At 43.2% G+C, this 23,410-nt stretch overlaps 1 protein-coding gene across 1 annotated transcript in view; it reads right to left on the reverse strand.

The window, feature by feature from the left end:
* Nucleotides 1-23,410, reverse strand: part of LOC309550842 (gamma-aminobutyric acid receptor subunit rho-1-like) — a 171,517-nt gene that overhangs the window by 122,607 nt on the left and 25,500 nt on the right. Inside the window, exon 2 of the mRNA XM_082251198.1 lies at nt 974-1,027. Within this exon, the coding sequence (XP_082107324.1) occupies nt 974-1,027 (54 nt within the window). The remainder of the gene's footprint in view (nt 1-973; nt 1,028-23,410) is intronic.

The raw sequence follows: 23,410 nt of genomic DNA on the forward strand, positions 1-23,410 counted from the left end.
ACATATCTGGCCTGCAGGCTGCAGTTGAGAGAACTCTGCTCGACAATATCTTCTCCTTGCTTTTCTTCTTGACACAACTCATTTTTTAGAGAAACATGTATGGAAACCTAATGTCAGGATTATTGGGTTTCCAATCCACCACTTTTATGTTTTCTGGCTGTAACCAATGTAGGATTTTCGGAAGGGGGTGAAAGTGCCCAGTATTGAGGTGGTTAAATTGTTTTGATCCCTAGGTTGGGTACATAATCCTGACCACCTTCACCATAAGAGCTAGTCATAACTTCAGGTTCAGACTAATCCCATTACTGAAAAAGGGAAGGGTGCAAGGTCTTTATTGGAAACACCAAAAGTTTCCCCTACCCTTTTGTTGTCAAAATGGTCAAGGCTGATTTTATCAGGTTTAGCTCTAAAAGGAACACTATAGTCCTGATTCATTTTATTTTCCTACATATTCTAAAAGTGAAGAAATCCTTCCCATGAAAGGTTCATGAAGTAAAGAAGGGACTAGACTCACAGTACGTATTGATGAGTCCCAGCCTAGGGTTATGTGCACTTGTTTTTTTTTTTATTTAAGTGAGAGCTCAATTAACACTGAAGTTTCCTCCCATCTTCAACCTAATAGCAGACAGAAATTTAACTTTTTGTTTGCAAAATATAATTTCCCACTTTACCATTTTAAATATATTCTGCCCTGATAGCTGTTGTTCAATGTACCGCACTACACATTATAATGGAAAATCAAAATATCCTGCAAGTTTATATATTTGTATATAATGATTAAACCTACTTTAAATAAAGACAATTTGTGAATTAATGATTAATCTGACCACATCAAACAACTGAAAACTGATCAATGATTTGTTGCAATAAATCACTGCGTGGTATAACCACCATATAGAAGGCATTGCAATAGGCTGCTAAACGCTAAGGAAAAAACAGTCACGTATGTTTAAATTGTAAACGGTGAGCTTACCTGCCTTGCTTCTGTGCTTCTTCTTGTATTTCTCTCCGTTGTCTCTGTGGTCTACTGTAATGAAAACACAAAGCAAAATTTTACACGTTCCAAATATACTGTAGTAAAGTCACGTTCATAATGTTTTTCTCCATCTGTTAGTACAAATGCTTTTCTCTCAAAACAATATTCATTGTGTAAATACTAAAATGTAGCATTTTGCTTTGAAAGCAAACCTCTAAAACCTCATGTACGTAAATGGATTGACCCATCCAACATAAAAAATGTTTGGGTGCTCAGGAGGCACAGGTGTAGTCTACTGCCCGCAGCAGCCAAAGTCAAAGACAGGTTGAAAGACACAGTGGTATTCGTATACAGGGCCCTATGAGACATACGCCCGGAACACAGAAACTCTGCATTCGGGGCCTATGTTCCTGTATGTATACAGCTCTGTATACAAGTACTACTTGGAAAAGCACCCAGCCACTTTCAGCCTGTCATTGGGTTGTACGCTGCCTCCCAAGCAATTAAAATACAAATGGTTCTTACATTGTAGGGATCAAAAACCTGTGTGCATAAGTTTTTATCGCTCTTTTGTATTGGTTTCAAATAGGTGATATTTGTTACTTATTAACCACTTTACCACCGGAGGATTTTCCTGCTTTACGTCCAGGCCACTTTTTGCAACTTGGCACTGCGCGACTTTAACTGACAATTGCGCGGTCATGCAACGCCGTACCCAAACGAAATTTACGTCCTTTTTTTCCCACAAACAGAGCTTCCTTTTGGTGGTATTTGATCACCTCTGCGCTTTTCATTTTTGCGATATTAATAAGAAAATTGCGAAAATTTTGCGAAAAAATTGACTTTTTCTACTTTGACAGTTAAAAAATATCCAATATATTCAATTTTTGTCATATATTTAGGCCAAAATGTATTTAGCCACATGTCTTTCACAAAAAAATCCTCAATGAGCGTATTTTTAACCGCTTTAAGACCGGAAGATTTGACCCCATTCCTGACCAGGCTATATTTTGCGATTCGGCACTGCGTTACTTTAATAGACAATGGACTGCGACATTGCGGCGGACAGATCAGACCCCTAACTGACATTTTTGACACTTTTGGGGGTACCAGTGATATTACTACAGTAATGAGTGCTATAAATATGCACTGTTACTGTAATCAGGGCCGGACTGGCCTACCGGGATACGGCGCCCGTATAGAAATGTCTCCCGGCCCGGCTGACACAGTGACACGGCAACTGCGCATGTGCCGTTCCGAAGCTTCGGCATGTTCGGCCACACAGCGCATGCGCAGTTCCGGTCACGTAATGCTGCCGGGCGGCGCCATTTTTAAATGTATTTTCAGCCCTGTCTGTGATGGTGCGTGCCGGCCGGGGCTGGCCCCCTTCGCCTTCTGCGGATAGGGTGGCGATTGCCTGGGATTGATGGCGCAGGTGTGGATTTCCTTCCTCTGGTGGCAGCTTTTGAGAAACAGGTACAGGTGAGTCCAATCAGTTTGGGTGGGGATATCGATATGTATCTTGTTCTAGCCTTGGTTTTAACCTAGCATTGCCTCTGAAGCAGCCGGCTTGTCCGGCGAAACCGGTCAGGCACCGGCACTTCTGTATTTTCACTCCACCCCCTCCTTCCTTTATGGGATTTCTGGCTGGCTAAAATGTACCGGGCTGTTTCACTTTCACTCCCCTATGGCTGGACGGTGGGCCTTATCCTGGACTAATCAAAATATCAAGCTTTGCTTCTCCTAAATCTCACATGCTGGACAATTACCGGGATTCCATCTATGAATGAGTATACAACTTCAATTACTCCATATTAATTACTTTGGATATGAGGACAATTTCCTTATGGTGTGCTGCTTTTCTTGTGATGTGCGAGGGAGGTGTATATACGCCAATCCAGTGACTTGATTTCTGAATGAACCTCCTCTGGACCAAACACATAAGCAACCCCATCAATCCTTTTGCACCCACGGATGATTATTGTATACTGTTTTAATTGTTCCAGCTCACTCAAAGTGCCTTATTTCAATGATGTGGATTGAATTTTTGTTTGAGTATCTATCACGAGATTCAATGTACTTTTGAGGACCCATATCTCTCCCCTGTTACCAGCCTATGTGAATTACCTACAAGGAGATATACATACACCCCAAACCAGCCTCTCGTCCCTTTTTTTTATTCATGGTCATATATTAATGTATATTTTGATATTTTTTGATTCTTTTGATACATGGTCTACATTATAGAGGAATGGAGGGGGAATGGTATATGTTTGGATGATTTTATTCATGTGTGTCTTGTATATGTTATGGTTTGGTTCTTGGTGGGGTTTTTTCATCATGCCAGATTTTTTGATACATGTTCTGTGATTTTTATGAGTTTTCTTTTTTTTTCAATAAATGATTTATTTCTATTCCAGTGAACCTTTTATTTGGATTGGGTGGTCGTAGTATATCAAACCAGTTTATTTTTATTTAGTCTTTTCATCACTATGTACTGGTCTACTCCCCCCCCCCTCTCCTTTTTTGTATCATTTTGACACTCGAGATGCCTAACAATTATGGTATAAGGATATCCTTGAGGGCCCATCATTTGGTCTTTCAATCTCCTGTACCATTCCCGCAGCCCCTGCTTCTCCTGTACCATGTCCGCAGCCCCTGCTTCTCCTGCACCATGTCCGCAGCCCCTGCTTCTCCTGCACCATGTCCGCAGCCCCTGCTTCTCCTGCACCATATCCGCAGCCCCTGCTTCTCCTGTACCATGTCCGCAGCCCCTGCATCTCCTGTACCATGTCCGCAGCCCCTGCATCTCCTGTACCATGTCCGCAGCCCCTGCATCTCCTGCACCATGTCCGCAGCCCCTGCATCTCCTGTACCATGTCCGCAGCCCCTGCTTCTCCTGTACCATGTCCGCAGCCCCTGCTTCTCCTGCACCATGTCCGCAGCCCCTGCTTCTCCTGCACCATGTCCGCAGCCCCTGCTTCTCCTGCACCATGTCTGCAGCCCCTGCATCTCCTGTACCATGTCCGCAGCCCCTGTACCATGCCCGAAGCCTCTGACATGTCCTCCTGTACCTTGTCCGCAGCCTCTGACATCTCCTGTACTATGCCCACACAGCCTATGACCACCTCCTGTACCATGTCCGCACTTTTAACAGGAATTTGCTTTTATATATATATATATATATATATATATATATATATATATATATATATATATATATATATATATATATAAAGCCCTATATGCTTTCATATCTGTCTTATCTATAATACACTCTTCAAATGTGTTTATGAACAAGAAAAAAATGGTATTATGCTATTGGGTCGGTATAATAATGCTATGGGGCTGGTATGAAATTATTTCCAGGGCTGAATTTTATTCCCAGTCCGGCCCTGACTGTAATAATGACACTGGCAGGGAAGGGGTTAAATTTATTGGTGATCAAGGGGTTAAATGTATGCCTCATGCTTACTGACGTGTGTGGGGGGAGGGGATTGTGGGACACAGACACAGATCGCAGGTTCAGCTATGCTGAATCCTGTAATCTGTCACTGTCTGTCACATAGGAGATCCGCCCGCTTTGTTTACACAAGTGGGCGGATTTCCTCACTCGATCCCCGACGATCGGGGAAGAGCGCCTCTCCTCCACTGGCCTGACTCACACTGTGTCTGAATACATCGGGAGTGAGCCTCCGGCGGCACGCGCGCCCCGCTGAGAGGGGACGTTTTCCAGCGACGTAGGTGTACGTCGCTGGACCGTAACGAGCCACTTTGCCGCAGTACCAGCTCAGTGAGTGGTCGGCAAGTGGCTAAAGTGTACAGTAAACCCTCATTCATATTATGAGGGCATTAAAACACATGAATTTTCCTGCACCGGTGTGCCTCACACTAGTAACATAGTTACATAGTTGGTCAGGTTGAAAAAAGACACAAGTCCATCTAGTTCAACCAATAGAAAAAAAAAAAAAAACCATACAATTCCATATACACAATCCTATACCCACAGCTGATCCAGAGGAAGTCAAAAAAATCCAGCAAACCATAAACCAATTTGTACCAGCAGTGGAAAAATGTCCTTCCTGATCCCCCTGAGAGGCAATCGAATATTCCCTGGATCAACTTTACCTATAAATGTGAGTACCCAGTTATATAGTGTTTATTCAGGAAACAATCCAGGCCTTTTTTAAAGCAATCTACTGAGCTGGCTAGAACCACCTTTGGAGGGAGTCTATTCCACATTTTCATAGCTCTTGCTGTGAAGAAACCTTTCCTTATTTGGACATGAAATTTATTTTCTTCTTGACGTAAAGAGGCAGCACTTTATTTTGAATTGACTATCATCATGTCTCAATATAGCATAAAACTGCCCCTATTTTATTACAACATATCGAATATTTGCATCTGTGTATTGTAGTGTGCTAGAGCACATGTGCTTTTTTATGCATTGTGGGGCAATTAAGAAGGAATCTGCGCACCGCAACACACAGATACAGCTGTTATCTGGTATTGTGATGTTCTATGAGGTGAATGAGCCATAATTCCAGGTTTCTGCAGTAAAAGACATTGAAAGGTTGTGAGTTTTACTCAGATACAAACAGCATTATAATGCCACTTTATAAAATTGCACAGAATCTTACAATCTATTTTTAATATTTAGGATGCCTCTAAAAATTGTATTTCAAACTTCTGTGACAATGTTGAGATATTCATATATCTATATATAGGGGACAGTAGCGAAAATAATGTACAGTGCTGTGAAAAAGTATTTGCCCTTTCAATTTTTTTTTATGCATATTTGTGACACTTAAATGATTCAGATCATCAAAAAACTTTAATATTACTGTACACAAAGATATCATCAAAAAAAGTATTTTTTTAATGATGAGTTAATTTACTAAGGGAAAAAAGCTGTCCAAACCTGCCTTGTACTTTGTGAAAAAGTAATCCCCCCCCCCCCCCTTCTAAATCATAAATGAACTGTGATTAACCACATTTTTTGGAAAGCTGGGTTAAATTTAAATTGCCACACCCAGGCCTAATTATTGCCAAACCTGTTGAATTAGGAAATTACTAAGGCCCCTTTCACACATGTGGACTGTTTGTCCGTTTTTCATCCATCCTTTGTTGGGTGAGCAATGGACATCAATGCATCCCTATGGAAAAACAGATGACCACCCATTTAGATCAGTTTACATCGGCTTCTGCCAACATATGTTTTTTGGAATGGATCAAAGCCCTATTTTTCTTTCGTTAAAAAAACAGCTCAGACGAAAAAATGCATGTAAAAAGACAAATGGTCTATTTTTGCATGAAAAAAAATGGCTCCGGGACTCAGGTGGTTAAGGACTCTAGCTGGCGGATATAAAAAAACTGATGTAAAAATGGATGACAAACTGATGCAAACTTCATCCATTTTTTCTTTGAAAAAACGTGACTAAACTGATGAAGTGAGCATGTGCATGTGTGAAGGGGGCCTTAAATAGAAGCTGTCTGACAAAGTAAAGCCTGTGAAAAGATCTAAAAAAGAAACACATCATGCCGCAATCTAAAGAAATTCAAGAACAATTGACATGTATCTGTCTGGAAAGGGTTACAAACCCATTTTCTAAGGCTTTGGGACTCCAGCAAACCACAGTTAGAGCCATTATCCACAAATGGAGAAAACTTGGAACAGTGGTGAACCTTCCTAGGAGTGGCTGGTGTACCAAATTTACTCCAAGAGCACAACGACGACTCATCCAGGAGGTTATAAAAGAACCCAGAACAAAATCTAAAGAACTGCAGGCCTCACTTAAGAAGTCAGTGTTTGTAATTCAACATTAACCACTTGCCGACCGCCGCACGACTATTTACAGCGACAGTCAGCCCCGTACAGGCAAAGTGATGTAGTACTACGTCGCTAGCCTGAGAGCCTCTAGGGGGCGAGCGTGCGCCGCCGTAGGCGCGCTCCCGAACCCGGCTCGTTCCCTAACATGTCCGCGCGTGTGACCGGTGGACCCGATGTCCGCCGGCCACCCGCGATCGTCCGCTGCAGAGGGAGAAAGGCAGGCGGCTAATGTAAACAAAGCCGCCGGTCATTCTCCCTGATCTAACTGCAGAGATCATACGGTCCTGCTATGTAGGATCGTATGTCTCTGTGGTTAGATCACTAGCCACACCCCTTTACAGTTAGAAGCACGCCCCTAGGGACACATTTAACCCCAGCATCTCTAATAAAGTTAACCCCTTCCCTGCCACTGTCATTTTTACAGTAACAGTGCATATGTATAGCACTGATTACTGTAGTAATGTCACTGGTACCCCCAAAAGTGTCAAAAATGTCAGTCAGGGGTCCAATCTGTCCGCCGCAATGTCGCAGTCCCGCAAAAAAAAAAAAACGCAGATCGCCGCCATTACTCGTTAAAAAAAAACAATAAAAATGACAAAAATCTTTCCCTTAGTTAGTAAACGCAATAACTTTTGCGCAAACCAATCAAAATACGCTTATTGCGATTTTTCTTTTTACCAAAAATATGTAGCAGAAAACAAATTGGCCTAAAATGTTAAAAAATTTTGATTTTTACATTTTTTTGGGGGAATTTCATATAAAAAAATGTGAAAAATATTGTTATTTTTGCAAAATTGACGCTCTTTTCTTGTTTATAGCGCAAAAAGTAAAAATCGCAGAGGTGATCAAATACAACCAAAAGAAAGCTCTGTTTGTGGGAAAAAAAGGACGTCAAATTCGTTTAGGTACAGCGTCGCACGACCGCGCAATTGTCTGTTAAATTCACGCAGTGCCGAATCGCAAAATAGGGCCTGATCAGGAAGGGGGTAAAATCTTCCGGGGCTTAAGTGGTTAACAAAGAGGCATCCATGGGAGAATTCCAAGGCGAGAGCCACTGCTGACCAAAAAACACAATGGCTCATCTCGCATTTGACAAAAAACATCTTGATTATCCTCAAGACTTTTGGTCGTATATTCTGTGGAGTGATGTGACAAAAGTTGAACTTTTTGGAAGATGTGCGTCCCGTTACATCTGTCGTTAAATCTATTATTTAACTTGTTTATGCATTTTCCTCCTATGCTTATTGCCTGCCGATGGTTTTGCCTGCCATACTGTGAGGTCTTGGTGCTCGGGGGGGGGCCTCCCCCTTTTTTGGGACCCCCCCGGTCACCAACGCTGATTTTTAACATATCACTATGTCTACTCTCCGTATAATCTCTTGGAACGTCAGGGGGCTAAATTCTAAAGTCAAGCGTTCCCTGGTTTTCGAATATTTAAAACGTCATAACCCACACATTGTTTTATTACAGGAAACCCATCTCCAGGGGTCCAGGGTGATGGCCCTAAAGAGGGCGCATGTGGCGTACGCGCTACACTCTACATACTCCTCGTATGCCCGTGGTACTTCGATTCTGATCGCAAAATCAGCCCCTGTCACCATCAAGCATTTGAAGACTGACCCTTCTGGGTGTTTTATTATTCTTGTCTTCGAATTTCTGGGTAGGCCCTATACCCTGGTTAACGTTTATGTCCCTCCGCCATTTACTAGACAGTTTTTTGACCGTGTGCTGGGTTTGGTCTTGGAAATGGCTGAGGGTCCCCTTATTGTGGCGGGTGACTTTAATACGGTCCTCGATGCTGCTCTGGACAGGTCTGGTGCTCCGCACCAACTCCTTTATGCTCCTACTTGGACAAATTGGATCTCCTGGACGCCTGGAGATGGAAACATGGGGGGATTACTGAGTATTCTTGTTATTCCAGCTCCCATAATACATTGTCCCGCATTGATCTCTGCCTGCTCCCTCGGGAACTGCTAAGTCTTCTTTCGGGTGTCAGGTATCTGCCCCGCGCAGTATCGGATCACTCCCCTTTACTGGTGGATCTCGCATTGGGGTCCCCCCCTAATTATAAACTTTGGAGGCTCAGCCCCCTGTGGCTGGCGGACCAGGCAGTGACTGACCAGGGGTCGGCGGAGATGAACTCATATTGGGCACTCAATAAACAAGCTGGATCTGAATTGTTGACCTGGGAGGCCTTTAAGGCGACCATGAGAGGTACCTTTTCGTCTGCCGTGGGCGGTGCCAGGAAGGCTCGCCAGACTAAGTTGGTTGACGCCGAACTGGCGCTGCATGCGGCTGAACGACAATATGCTGATGACCCTACTCCCCAGCACCATGCTTCTTGGCGGGCCAGGGCCCGGGACTTGGATCTGGTGGTTGTGGAGCGTACACAGAAGAAACTCCTTTATCAAAATCAGCGCATTTTTGAACTGGGTGATAAGAACAGTCGCCTCTTGGCTTATTTAGCTAGGCCGGAATACCAGCCCTGTGTCATCCCTCGGATTACTAGCCACGCCGGTGTCATTGTGGAACAAACCCCCGATGTTCTGGCCAGTTTTGTTGCTTTTTATTCCTCCTTGTACCAATCTAGAGCTCATTATACCATTGTTGAACTTGATGATTTCTTATATGATATTACTTTGCCTAAGTTGTCGGCCGGCCAATCTAGTTTTCTGGATTCGCCCCTGACTGCGGATGAGATAAACAAGGCCCTAGCCACTTTCGCACACAATAAGACACCTGGCCTGGATGGTTTTCCTATTGAATGGTACTTGCACTATAGGGAATTGCTGGTCCCCCATTTACTGACTGTGTTCAATTGTGCTCTGAAGGAGGGACGTCTGCCACCCTCTATGACAGAAGCTCTCATTGTGCTCATCCCCAAGCCACGTAAAGACCCCCTTCTCTGTGAGTCATACCGCCCGATCTCGCTTATTAATACTGATGTCAAGATTCTCGCCAAAGTCCTCGCGAGGCGTCTGAATACGGTTGTCACGGACTTGGTGGGTGCGGATCAGTCTGGATTTATTCCTGGCCGTTCTACATCGATCAACCTGCGTAGACTTTTTACTAACCTTCAGACGACTCATGCCTCTGTGGGGTCCAGGGTCGTTGTGACCCTGGACACTCATAAGGCTTTCGACTCCGTGGAATGGCCTTATTTATTGGAAGTGTTGGCGAAATTTGGCTTTGGACCCGGATTTATAAATTGGGTCCGCCTTCTGTATTATCTACCTCGTGCTCGTCTTCGGGTGAACGGTTTTGTGTCGGACCCCTTTCCCATTTTTCGGGGCACTAGGCAGGGGTGTCCGCTATCTCCGCTGTTGTTTGCCCTGGCCATTGAGCCCTTGGCTGCGCAGATCCGCCTTTGTGAGGGTATTGCGGGCTTTGTGATCAATGGCTTGGAAGAAAAGGTCTCACTGTACGCGGACGATATGTTGATATATCTGGCGGATCCCTATCAATCCCTCCCTATTCTGTTGAATGTTATCGAACGCTTTGGTCACTTCTCTGGTTTCAGGGTGAATTGGAGTAAGTCCACGCTGTTCCCCCTGGATCCCCAAGCTCTGCCCCCTTCCCTTGCTTCTTGTCCCCTCCAGGTTGTGGATCGGTTTCGATATTTGGGGATTGAGATTCAGCTCCCCTTGTCTCGATTCTTTTCCAACAACCTGGATCCCCTGGTTGCCCGTCTTAGGTCCTCGCTGCGGCTTTGGTCTACGCTTCCCCTCACGGTGCTAGGCCGGATTAATATTTTTAAAATGATTTTTCTTCCCCGTTTTTTATACATGCTCAGCCATTCCCCGGTATATGTCCCTAAGCGCCGCTTTCAGGCCATTGACTCGCTCCTGACCTCCTTTATTTGGGGGGGTCGGGCGGCGCGTGTGGCCAGGGATGCTCTGCAGCTGCCGGTTCTCGCGGGCGGGCTGGCTGCGCCTAACTTGCGTCTATACTACTTCGCGTCTCAATTGGCCCATGCTCATTGGTGGTTCCACCCGGAGGATGCTAATGCTGCGGCTTCATTGGAAGCAGCTATTTTCACCTCCTATGAATCACTGCAAAACTTGATACATCGAAGGTCCGTTATGGGCAGACCGAACACTGCTCTTGTTTCTGTCACCCTGCGGATTTTCGCGGCTGCGGCCTTGGATGGTTCCGACCCTCCGGAGCTGCATTCCCCCAATGCCCCCCTTTGGAGCAATCCGCGGCTGAAGGAGTTCTTTAATCGGGATGATGGCCTTTTCTGGTCCCGCCTAGGGGTGAAATCCATTTCTCATTTGTATGTCCGGGGAACCTTCAGGTCCTTTGCGGACATGCAATCTACCTTTGGTCTGCCCTCCACGGCTTACTACCGATACTTGCAATTGAGACACACGGCGGCCGCACAGTTTGGCCTCCGTGATGTCTCGCTTGAACCGACCCCTTTGGAAAACCTTCTTTCTGACTCTTCACATGAGAAGCTGGTCTCTACATATTATACTCGGCTTTTACATTCTCACTCCAAACGGCTCGCGGTGGTTGAGTCTCAGTGGCGGAAGGATATCCCGGAATTGTCGGATGAGGTGTGGCAAGACGTCCTTCCGGAACAAATACCTGTTGTTATCTCCTCTAGGGATAGGGTTATCCAATTGAAGCTCCTTTACAGGGCGTACTATACCCCCGTACTCTTGCACAAAATAGGTACATTGCCTTCTCCGCTATGCTCCAAGTGTACTGCTGCTGAGGGTTCATTTTTTCATATGTTCTGGGAATGTCCACCTGTCCGGGCCTTTTGGTCGGAAGTCACAGCTTTTATTGCAGATATCTCTCAGTTATCCAATATTTGTAGCCCCCTTCGTTGTCTGCTGGGTTATGTGGATGACGAGGACGTCCCTGCTCGTACTAAATTGTTTCTCCGCTTGACATTCTTTTATGCTAGGAAGACTATAGCTACTAGATGGAAGTCTACTGCTCCCCCTGACGTTCCATTATGGATTGCACTCATTAATCAGGCATTGCCTCTGTATAAAATGACGTATGAGGCCAGAGGCTGCCCCAAGAAGTTCCGGAAAATTTGGTCTTTTTGGGTGGACTCTGACCGGACTACTTCTTCAGTTTCTGACTCTGCATAGACAATGGTTTTACAGCCTCTGGAAGTTTTTTTATTCTGGCTGGGAGGGTTCTATACTAATGTTACGGCTGACAGTTATGTATGTTATTTTTGTCATGGCTTTTGTTGTGAAATGGAGTCTTGTGTGTGTCTTTTTCGGCTCTTCAATTGACATGATTCCGGTTATTTCTCTGTTATGTATTGTTTTGTTTGTTCAATAAAATACCTTTAAAAAAAAAAAAATCTATTATTTAAAAACGTAATTTTGTATTTACTCAGGTAATCTTTGTATAATAGAAAAATTTGTTTGATGATCTGAATCATTTAGGTGTGAAAACTATGCAAAAAAAATAAAAAATCAGGAAGGGGCAAATACTTTTTCACAGCACTGTATATGCTAGTTAGGGCTTTGGTTCATGTGTGATTGTGTGCATGTGCGCATGTGCATGGTGGGTAGGCAGTAGATGTAGAAGAGTAGTAGTAGTAGTAGTAGTAGGTAGATGTAGAAATGTCCTCATGTTGCCCAGACACTGACTGGTTATCTTTTGCAAAATGCAAGAGGTAAGAAAGATGGGATCCACACTCTTCATTTTAAAATATTGTGTCCTCATCAACATTCCAACAAAGTAGAAATTCTTTACATTGCTGACAATTGATTTGTAACACAAAGTTCTTTTCAAAGTTCCATTATGTTCAAGTTTTTCAGTCTCATACTTTTTTATGTGTGTTGAAGGCTTAATATGGCCTTGTATACATGGTCATTTGACATGTGTTTACAATGGGCTAAATTGAATAAATCCACTAAGATGAGTTATTTGAAGACCACTACTTATTTTTTGTCTCCTAAAATTTACAAAGGAAACGTTGCAAAGATGTGTAGTCCTTTTTATCCCACATGACACAGACATTTAAAAAGCTTTATTTCCTCATAAATTGTTATTTTCTTAACACCTCAAAAGGCTCCTAGTCCTGCTTTCCTCAGTAGACACCTATTGAAACTCCCAGTTATCGTCAGACTAAAGTTATATAGGTTCAAACCTAACCACCAAGATGTGGTGCGTTAAAGCACACATCATTTTTTCAATTCTTCATGTGCGCTGCCTTAGACAGCTTCAAAATGAATGGGCTGGCATGTACCTAAGAGGCACAGAAGAATGACCTACATCTTTTTTAACATCACACTGCACTGCAACACATGTTAGTGCATTGCTGAGTGTTTCACTGCTGTGCAGCAGTGAGTCAGAATGAATGGCACTGCATAACACTATTGCAAATAGCATGTGGTGCAATTGTTGTGGTAATGTGAATGGGGACACGAAAGCGCTAACATCGAGTGGTATTCTTTATTACTTGACTTTTATATTGTTTTTATTATAACTGCTTATAAAATAAGGCCTCATTTACATGACCACCAATAGGACGCACACAATCTATATCAGCGTATTTCTGCGATGGGTGTGGTCAGGTGTTTGCAATCTGCTGCAGACACTAAGTCTGTACAAATCAATGCTAGGCTGTCTGTGACTGGTACTAACGTAAAATACCACTACTTACAGAGGAGGCTAAAAGGTGCACATAATGCACCTTTGAGAATGCAGACCCAGTAGAAGCGAGCTGAGTAATATGCACGCAGTATTAAGGACTTAATGACTGGAGTAAAACAACTTTGTGTAATGAGTTCCATGCATTTGCAATGCACAAACATGTTTTTTTTATACATTTGCTTTGACTGGTAAGGAGGATAAAAAAATGATCCTATAATGATCCTTTAGTGTATGTAAAGCTTAATTTAAATACGTAGTCTGGGATTACTTCCCTTTGTCACCACAGTGCTACTTAAAGCGGAGTTCCGGCCTATTTTGCAACTTTAGTGAATCCCGAAGTGCTCGCAATGCTGATCAACAATTTGGGCATTTTCAATTTTTTTCAGGGGTCCCTTACCTTATTTTCAGGGCATTTTTGATTGTACTTCCTCCTTCTCCCCCCCTCTATGGCCAAGACCACCGACATCACTTCCGCCTTTGCATTGCATCCTGGGAGCTGTTTGTCATCACTCCCAGGAGGCTGGAATCAGGAAGAACTCCCAGAACACTCCCTGGAATCAGGAAGAAGGACACAGCAGATTACACTGTGGCTTCAGATGCCCGCATCCAAGATGGCCACACTCAGACAGCATTTTTAACCGCTTGCCGACCGCCGCACGACTATTTACGCCAGCAGTCAGCCCCTCACAGGCAAAGCGACGTAGGGCTACGTCGCTAGCCTGTGAGGGTCTAGGGAGCGAGCCCGGCGCCGCCGGAGGCGTGCTCCCGTGCGGTCACGGACCCCCGCGCGTGTGCCCGGTGGACCCGATGTCCGCCGGTCACTCGCGATCGTCCGTTAGAGCAGGAGAAAGGCAGGCGGCTAATGTAAACAAGCCGCCTGTCATTCTCCCCTGTGCATGAATAGTGATCATACGGTTCTACTATGTAGGACCATTGATCACTGTTCCTACACCTCAAGCCACAGCCAATCACAGTTAGTCACGCCCCTAGGGACACACATAACCCCTCCCTCTCAAAAAAGTTAACCCCTTCACTGCCAGTGTCATTTTACAGTAACAGTGCATATGTATAGCACTGATTACTGTAGTAATGTCACTGGTAACCCCAAAAGTGTCAAAAATGTCAGTCAAGGGTCCGATCTGTCCGCGGCAATGTCGCAGTACCGCAAAAAAATTGCAGATCGCCGCCATTACGCGTTAAAAAAAAAAACACCAAAAATGACAGAAATCTTTCCCTTAGTTAGTAAACGCAATAACTTTTGCGCAAACCAATCAAAATACGCTTTTTGCGATTTTATTTTACCAAACATATGTAGCATAAAACAAATTGGCCTAAAATGTTAAAAAATGTTGATTTTTACATTTTTTTGGGGGGGAATTTCATATAAAAAAATGTGAAAAATATTGTTATTTTTGCAACATTGACGCTCTTTTTTTGTTTATAGTGCAAAAAGTAAAAGATCGCACAGGTGATCAAATACCACCAAAAGAAAGCTCTGTTTGTGGGAAAAAAAGGACGTCAAATTCCTTTAGGTACAGCGTCGCACGACCGTGCAATTGTCCGTTAAGATTTTGACTAAAATCCAATACTGTACACCTTGTAAGTATGAGAATAGCAGTTCTGTAAAGGGCGATGGATTAGTATTATAGGGGTATTTTTAGTTAAAAAAGGAATTTGAGGCCGGAACTCCGCTTTAATATAAATACTAAATTTCATTACAAATCTGGTGATCCTGCCAATCCCCTTCCTGTTTCTTTTTGACAATGCTAGGCATGGAAGCAGACGAATCCTTGCATGGTCAGATTGCATCTGTAACTTCTTCTTGGGACTTGCTGTGCAAAAATTGCCTATTGTCACAAGGAGTCTCTGTTCCTACCCCTTGGGATAAAGCACTGAAATGTAGTCAGAAGTCTTCTTGTAAACAAAAGAAAAATAGGTATTTTTTCAATCTAACTGTAATGTTTGCTTCACATTAATATATTGCATAGTTTAACCAATAAAGGACCAGAAGATTTTGCTGCTTAATGACCAGGCCCTATTTTGCGATTCAGCACTGCGTTATTTTAACGGACAATTGCGCGGTCGTGCGACGCTGTAGCCAAATAAAATTGATGTCCTTTTTTCCACAAATAGAGCTTTCTTTTGGTGGTATTTGATCACCTGTGCGATTTATATTTTTGCGCTATAAACAAAAAAAGAGTGACAATTTTGAAAAAAAAATATATATTTTTCACATTCTGCTATAGAACACCCCCCCCCCCCCCAAAAATGTAAAAATCTAATTTTTTTAACATTTTAGGCCAATTTGTTTTCTTCTACATATTTTTGGTAAAAAAAATTGCAATAAGCGTATTTTGATTGGTTTGTGCAAAAGTTATTGCGTCTACTAAGTACGGGAAAGATTTATGTCATTTTTATTGCGTTTACATCAGCCGTCCATCCTTCTCTGTCAGCAGGGGGAGATCGGGGGTGGAAGTGCTGCCAGCGGCATGCGCTCGGCCCCTAGCCTCCTGAAAGCAAGCGACGTAGTACTATGTCGCTTTGCCCAGGAGCGGCTGCCTGCCGGGTGGGCGGTTGTGTAGTGGTTAAGGGCCTATTCACACGTGTTTGCTTTGATGCAGCACAATTTTCAAATGTTTGTCAAGTAGAAATCCCATTCTTTCCTATGTGGCTAGTTCACATAAATGTGCTGCAGTTTATTGTGAAAGACAAAGGGAAACTCTATGGGCCTGTTCACACCTACACATGTCCGTTGCCATGTGTGATTCATGCACACAAAACAGTGTAAATCCAGCCTTAATGTTTTAATAATGAAAGAGTTCACATACATTATGAGTGTTTTCAGAACCCCCCTGTATGAAACCTTTAAGAATACAATATTTTATAAGTGTGGATTTTCATCTTCCTTTTATTTTGTGCCCTTCTATGGATTTATCATATTAGCTTGAGGGTTCCAGCACTAGCAGGTGAGATAAGTATATCCTGATAAGTGTAAGGCCCCTTTCACACATACGGTCCGTTCAGTTCATCAGTTCAGTCACGTCAAAATGTATCAGTTTTTCATCCGTTTTTTTTACATTCACTACCAATGCAAAAACGGCTAAAAAACTGACCTTTTGTCCGTTTACATCCGTTTTTCGTCCGATTTGGTTTTTTTTGACGGATGAAAAATAGGGCATTCATCCGTTCCAAAAAACGGACATTGACGGAAGCGGATGAAAACGGATGTTAATGGATGATCATCCTTTGTCATCCGTTTTTACATAGAGATGCATTGATGTCCATTTTTCTTCCGTCAACGGATGGATGAAAAATGGACAAACGGACCGTATGTGTGAAAGGGGCCTTAGTATTGCATGTGTACTTTAACCCAGTGCCTAATTACTCACCTTACTCAAATGTATGCGCAGGCACCTTTGAGTCCATTTCCCACTACTCCAGGGTTTCTGGACATGCCCAGGGAAGATAGGTTGCTCAGCTTCCTCATCCCCAATTCCGAGATGCCATACTGGATGAGGCAGAAGTAGCTGGATAAGTGATCTGCAGCCCTCCATTGTCAGAACTGGTGTGCAGGCAGCCAGGCAGAAGACAAATAGCATGCAGCTTCTTTGTAAGACCCAGCTACTGTGGGGAACCCCTACCAAATTGCTATTGGAATACTCAAGTTCCACTGGGGTACCTTGGGCCTTGGATCCCTCAAGCTTTTGGCCTGTGTTACCAGAGCAACCCTAGACTTCAGCGAGAGGGCTATTATTATGAAGTGTAATATAGACTTTGCTATACAAACACGTTACCCAAAAAGAGCTACAGAGACATTGCTGAGAAGAGTCCATGGCTGCTTTCATAATCTGTTTTGTAGTATTCTGCAGTGTATGCTTCTCTTTGCCATCCTGTTTTCCATTATCTGTTCTAACTTTGTACCTGTTTAGTAAACTGAAAATTACAGTTATCTAATCATTCGACCGATTACCTACCCTGCTAAACATGATGTCTACGAACAGGACCACCATATGACAAAGATGATGGGAAGTGGTACAGCAGCAATGCCCAGTAATACTATTTCAGATGGAAGCCCTTGCAATGAGGATGCCCCTATTTCTGCCACAACAATAACAAAGGTACAGAGGGCCAGGTCAGGACTTGGTTAAGAAATTGCAGGGCCTATTCTGATCATATGAGATCAGTAGTTGGAAATGGCCATTGACATCTTAGAAGGGGAAACAAGAAGATAAACCTTGCGCCTCCAAGGATTCCCTTGATGAGAAATTTACCACTTAGAAGTGGTCTTTAGCCAAGGAGTAATATTAGAGGACCTTAGGGCCCATTTCATTGGCAGAAAGCAAGTAGATGAAGAATTTGTTATGCAATATGCACTGTAACTGTAGGCTATAGCAGCAGAGATGTGCAATAGGGAAAGAATAGCCTTGCTGGGGTAATGTGTACAGATAGCTGAAGGAACAGTTTGTACATGGGTTGCTGTATAACATAGTTACATAGTTACCTAGTTAGTGAGGTTGAAAAAAGACACCAGTCTATCCAGTTCAACTAATGTTGAGTGTGTGTGTGTTTGCTGTTAATAGTACATCGTATTCCCTTGTATGTTGTGGTTGTTAAGGTGCCCATCTTATAGTTTTTTGAAACTATCAATGCTCCCTGCTGATACCACTGCTTGTGGAACAGAATTCCACATCCTTACCGCTCTGACTGTAAAGAACCCTTTACGCAGTTTAACGTTAAACCGCTTCTCTTCTAATTTTAGTGAATAGCCATGTCTTTTTAAATTCCCTTTCGCTGAAAAGTTTGTTCCCTATGCTAGGGTCACCAGTACGGTATTTGTACATTGATATCATATCCCCTCTCAAGCGTCTCTTCTCCAGAGAGAATACGTTCAATGCTTGTAATCTTTCCTCATAGCTGAAGTCCTTCATTCCCCTAATTATTGATGTTGCCCTTCTCTTGACTCTCTCCAGTTCCAGCACATTCTTCCTGAGGACCGGTGCTCAGAACTGGATGGTATACTCGAGATGAGGCCGGACCAGAGTCTTGTAGAGTGGGAGAATTATTGTTTTATCTCTGGAGTGAATTCCTTTTTTATACATGCCAATATTCTGTTGGCTTTGCTTGCAGCAGCTTGGCATTGCATGTCATTGCTCAGCTTGTTGTCTGCTAGGACCCCCAGGTCCTTTTCCATCTTAGATTCCTCCAGAGGTTCTCCCCCTAGCGAGTAAACTTGCGTTTGCATTTCTGGCACCCAAATGCATTACCAGACATTTTTCAACATTAAACTTCATTTGCCATGTAGTTGCCCACCCCATTATTTTGTTCAGGTCTTCTTGTAAGGTTTCCACGTCCTGCGTAGAAGTTATTGCCCTGCTTAGCTAAGTATCATCCGCAAATACTTAGATTGTGCTGGTTATCCCATCCTCTAAATCGTTTATGAATGAATTGAACAGGATTGGTCCCAGGACAGATCCTTGGGGACCCACACCAGACAAATCCAAATACTCCCCATTTATCATTACCCTCTGGACTCACCCCTGGAGCAAGTTTTCAATCCAGATACCCACCCTATGGTCTATACCTACGTACCTTAGTTTGTACAGTAAGCGTTTGTAGGAAACTGTATTAAATGCCTTTGCAAAGTCCAGATACACCACATCTACAGGCTTTCCTTTATCTAGATGACAGCTCACTTCTTCATAGAAGGTTAATAGATTGGTCTGGCAAGAATGATTCTTCATGAACCCATGCTGATTACTACTGATGATACTGTTTTTATTACTAAAATCTTGTATATAGTCCCTTATCATCCTCTCCAATAGCTTGCAGACTATTGATGTTAGGCTAACCGGCCTGTAGTTCCCAGGAATATATCTCGTCCCTTTTTTAAATATTGGTGCCACATTTGATTTTCTCCAATCAGCTGGTACCATTCCCATCAGTAAACTGTCCATAAAAATTAAGAACAATGGTCTGGCTATCACCTAGCTGAGTTCCTTAACCACTTCTGGACCGGAAGATTTTCCCCCTAATGACCAGGCCATATTTTGCGATTCGGCACTGGGTTACTTTAACGGACAATTGCACAGTCGTGTAAAGCTGTACCCAAATAAAATTGATGTTTTTTTTTTTTTTTTTAGAGCTTTCTTTTGGTGGTATTTGATCACCTGTGCGATTTTTTTTTTTTGCGCTATAAACAAAAAAAGAGCACCAATTCTGAAAAAAAACATAATTTTTCACATTCTGCTATATAACATTCCCAAAAAAAATGTAAAAATCTAAATTTTTTAACATTTTAGGCCAATTTGTTTTCTGCTAAACCAGTAATCAGGTTTAGTTCCACTTTGCCTTCAGCCTTCTGTGTCCTGAGAACCTATGATCCTGACTCAGCTCGTCTTGACTACTCCCTGAACTCTGCCTGTACTGACCTTGGCTTGCCTTCTGTCCACTGCTTCTGTCTGCTCCATTCGCTACTGCTCCACTACATGGCTCCTGACCCAGCTTGTACTTTGAACACAATTTTGCCCCGTGCCCCTGTACATGATCTGTCTTGCCAGTGTATGACCCTGCCTGCCTGACTCTGCTATTTCTACTGCTGTCTCCAGGATCTACCGGCCATCCGGCTGTGTCTGCTCACCCACTATCTGCTTCCAGTATACACTTTACCTGCCTGCTATTGACATTACCAGCCAGGTTCAGTTTTCTGCTCACCAGCTACCACCCAGCCTGCCTGCTTCACTGAAGACCTCTGGAGACTACCCCTACCTAGCGTGGACACCTGCTCTGTTAGCAAGACCTTCAGGCACTCGTGCAACTCTGAACTCCTGCGTCTTCTGTTCACACTATCAGGGGCCCAGAGTCAGAGTAATGGCACTTTTCCACTGCAAGTACCGGCTCGGCTCTACTCGGCCCTGCTTGGCCCTGCTTGGCCCGGTTTGCTTTTCCACTGCTGGTACCGCATGATACGGTGTTGGAACGGTTCGGTACGGTACGGTATGGTTTGCTTTTCCACTAAAGTAGTACTAAAGTTAAGTGGGTGGGATAACAACGGGGTGGGTGGGATTCTCTGACCAATCAGTGGCTAGTAGTGACTGCATGCAAAGGATTGTGGGATATGGTATCGGGTATGGTATCTCTTGGAACAACAATCGAGGTGGTACTGTTTTTGAGAGCCGTACCGTTCGGTTCCATGCAGTGGAAAAGCGCCGCCGTACCGTACCGTACCGAACCGTTCCTACACCATACCATGCGGTACCAGCAGTGGAAAAGCACAAAAGCGAGCAGAACCGTTCGGTTTCATGCAGTGGAAAAGCGCCATAAGAGAGGCCTTGCTCATCATATCAGGCTGTGCTACCTGGTATGTGATACCCTGAGAGGCTCCTAGAGACCTAACTTTGGGAATCCCCTTTACACTTTGTGAAGGGTGAATTTGAAGTTAGAGCTGATTGACTACCATGCACAGCTGCACCAGATTTTGCACTTATCTTAGCCCATAGTTTCTTGAGAAAACCACGTGGGGATCCCCTTCCCAGTTACCATCAGGAAACTCCAATCCTATTTGGGTGGTCCTTTGTTCTTTGATTCCTCAAATTCATCCAGTTGTTCACCTCTGTTACTTGGGCTACCCTGGACTCCACTGAGAGAGAGATGCTGTTCATGAGGATAACTACAAGCAGCTGTGTGTGCGCAATAGTTTTACTGAAGAAATTATTCTCAGCTACAATCTCTGTTGTTATAGAGTCTTAGAGAGTCTATGCTTTGCAGCCACGTTACCCTGACTGATCAACAGAGACATTTCTGGGAAGAGTCCATTTTTGTGTACCTTGTAAAATTTGTATTTGATTATTCTCCAATGCATGATGCTCTTTGCAATCCTGTTTCCATTATTGCTTCTTGCTTTGCACCTGTTTAGTAAACTGCAAGTTACAGGTAAGATGGCCATACACTGAGCAAAGTTTTGCCAGTTCCTGATGAACCCCATCGGCACCATCCTGCTTGATATTTCAACTGAAATACCAAAAGAACCTGGGGTAAATTGTTGGTTAAACAGCAGCTCCATCTAATTAGATGCAGCCGCTGTTCAGGTATTCCAACAGCCAGTACTGCATATTTGACCATCTGCATTGTACAGCGTGGATGGTGTAATCTGTCTGATTTTTTTTTTGTTCATCCTGCAGACTGAAGGAAAATAATCTGTCAGTGTATGGCCAGCTTTGGGCCGATCATATACTGGTAGATATGCATATGCATGTTTGTACAAAAAATCTTGGACATTTAATAATGACAACAGAGATTTGACAAATGTATTTTGAAAGTACGTCAAAATTTTGTTTGCTTTTAGCATTTGATTTTGGTATGAATGGATATTACCAAATGAAAAACCACATAAACTGTTAGAAATTAGTTTGTTTGAAAAAGCATTTCTATCCTGCTCCTGCAGATTTTCTTTTCAGTATAGTTGGAAATGATCAGCAGTTTAATTTGATTAAAAAATCGAAAATGAAAATTTATTAACCAAAATTCTGCTAGTGTATGACGAGCTTTAGGCTGGGTACAGACAGATCAAAATTCAGGCAGTTCAGCAGTGCCTGGTAAATTCCAATCTGTGTGTGGCCCTCCTTGTTTAATAAAATTCGATAGTTCGTGCTGGAAATGTTTTACTGATTAAGCAGCCGCTGATCAGTGTATTCTGACAGCGAAGACTCCCACTGTCATAACTCAATGTCCCAGCAGGGGAATTCCTCGCTTGTGTGGATAGGGGAATCTATATGTTTTTTTTTCTTTCATTGAGCCTGCAGGCTGAATTAAAAAAAAAAAAAAACTAACCGTTTATAGCCAGCCTAAAGCTGGCCAAAGATGCATTGAAATTTGGTCAGTCCAGCAGGGACCAGCTGAATTTCCATCAATCTATGGCCATTCCCGTTTGAAAAGTCAATCCGCTGCAGCACTGATCAGTGTATGCTGACAGCCAAAGAGTCAAATAAGAGTCCAAAGATTACAATACAAAGGGAAGGCACTGTGGGGAAGGTAATATTGGGCTTATGCCATAGGCCCCCCAACCAGAGGGAGGAGGGGGAGGCGGACCTCCTTTTATAGATAGTATTGGCAGCAATGATGGGAAATGTCATTATAATGGGGGACTTTAATTATCCTGATATAGACTGGGCAGAAGGAACCGCGCATTCAGCCAAGGCTCGGCAGTTCCTAAATGTTTTGCAGGACAATTTCATGGGTCAGATGGTGAATGCACCGACAAAAAACAATGCGGTACTTGACCTACTGATTACCAACAATACAGACCTGCTTACGGATATAGAAATACGGGGCAACTTAGGAAACAGTGACCATAGGTCAATTAGTTTCAGTATTAATCATAGTAATAGGAAACACAAGGGCAATATAAGAACACTGAATCTCAAAAGAGCCAATTTCCTAAAACTGCGCTCGCTGCTAGAAAATATCAAATGGGATAGAACCCTGGGAACAAAGAACACGGAGGAAAAATGGGAGTGCTTCAAGAGCATACTAAATAGAGGGATTGGCCAGTGCATTCCAAAGGGAAATACATTTAAAAGAGCAAAACTAAACCCTGGGTGGCTAAACTCCAACATAAAAATGCATATTAGTGCTAAAGAAAAGGCCTTCAAAAAATACAAGACTGAGGGGTCATTGGCAGCATTCAAGCATTACAAAGAGTGTAATAAGAAATGTAAAGACAAAATCAAGGCAGCTAAAATAGAACACGAGAGACATATAACGGAAGAGAGTAAAAAGAACCCCAAAAAATTATTTAAGTATATAAACAGTAAGAAAGAGAGGCCAGAACACATTAGCCCCATAAAAGATGACAAAGGAAATATGGCCACAGAGGACAGAGAAAAGGTGGAAGTGTTAAATAATTTCTTCTCTTCAGTCTTCACAAAAGAATCGGGGGGCTACACTAACCCAGCTTGTAAGACCAAACGAAATAACAC

The sequence above is a fragment of the Pelophylax lessonae genome (genome assembly GCF_965119305.1).
Source record: "Pelophylax lessonae genome assembly, chromosome: 3".
Classification (NCBI taxonomy): Eukaryota; Metazoa; Chordata; class Amphibia; order Anura; family Ranidae; genus Pelophylax; species Pelophylax lessonae.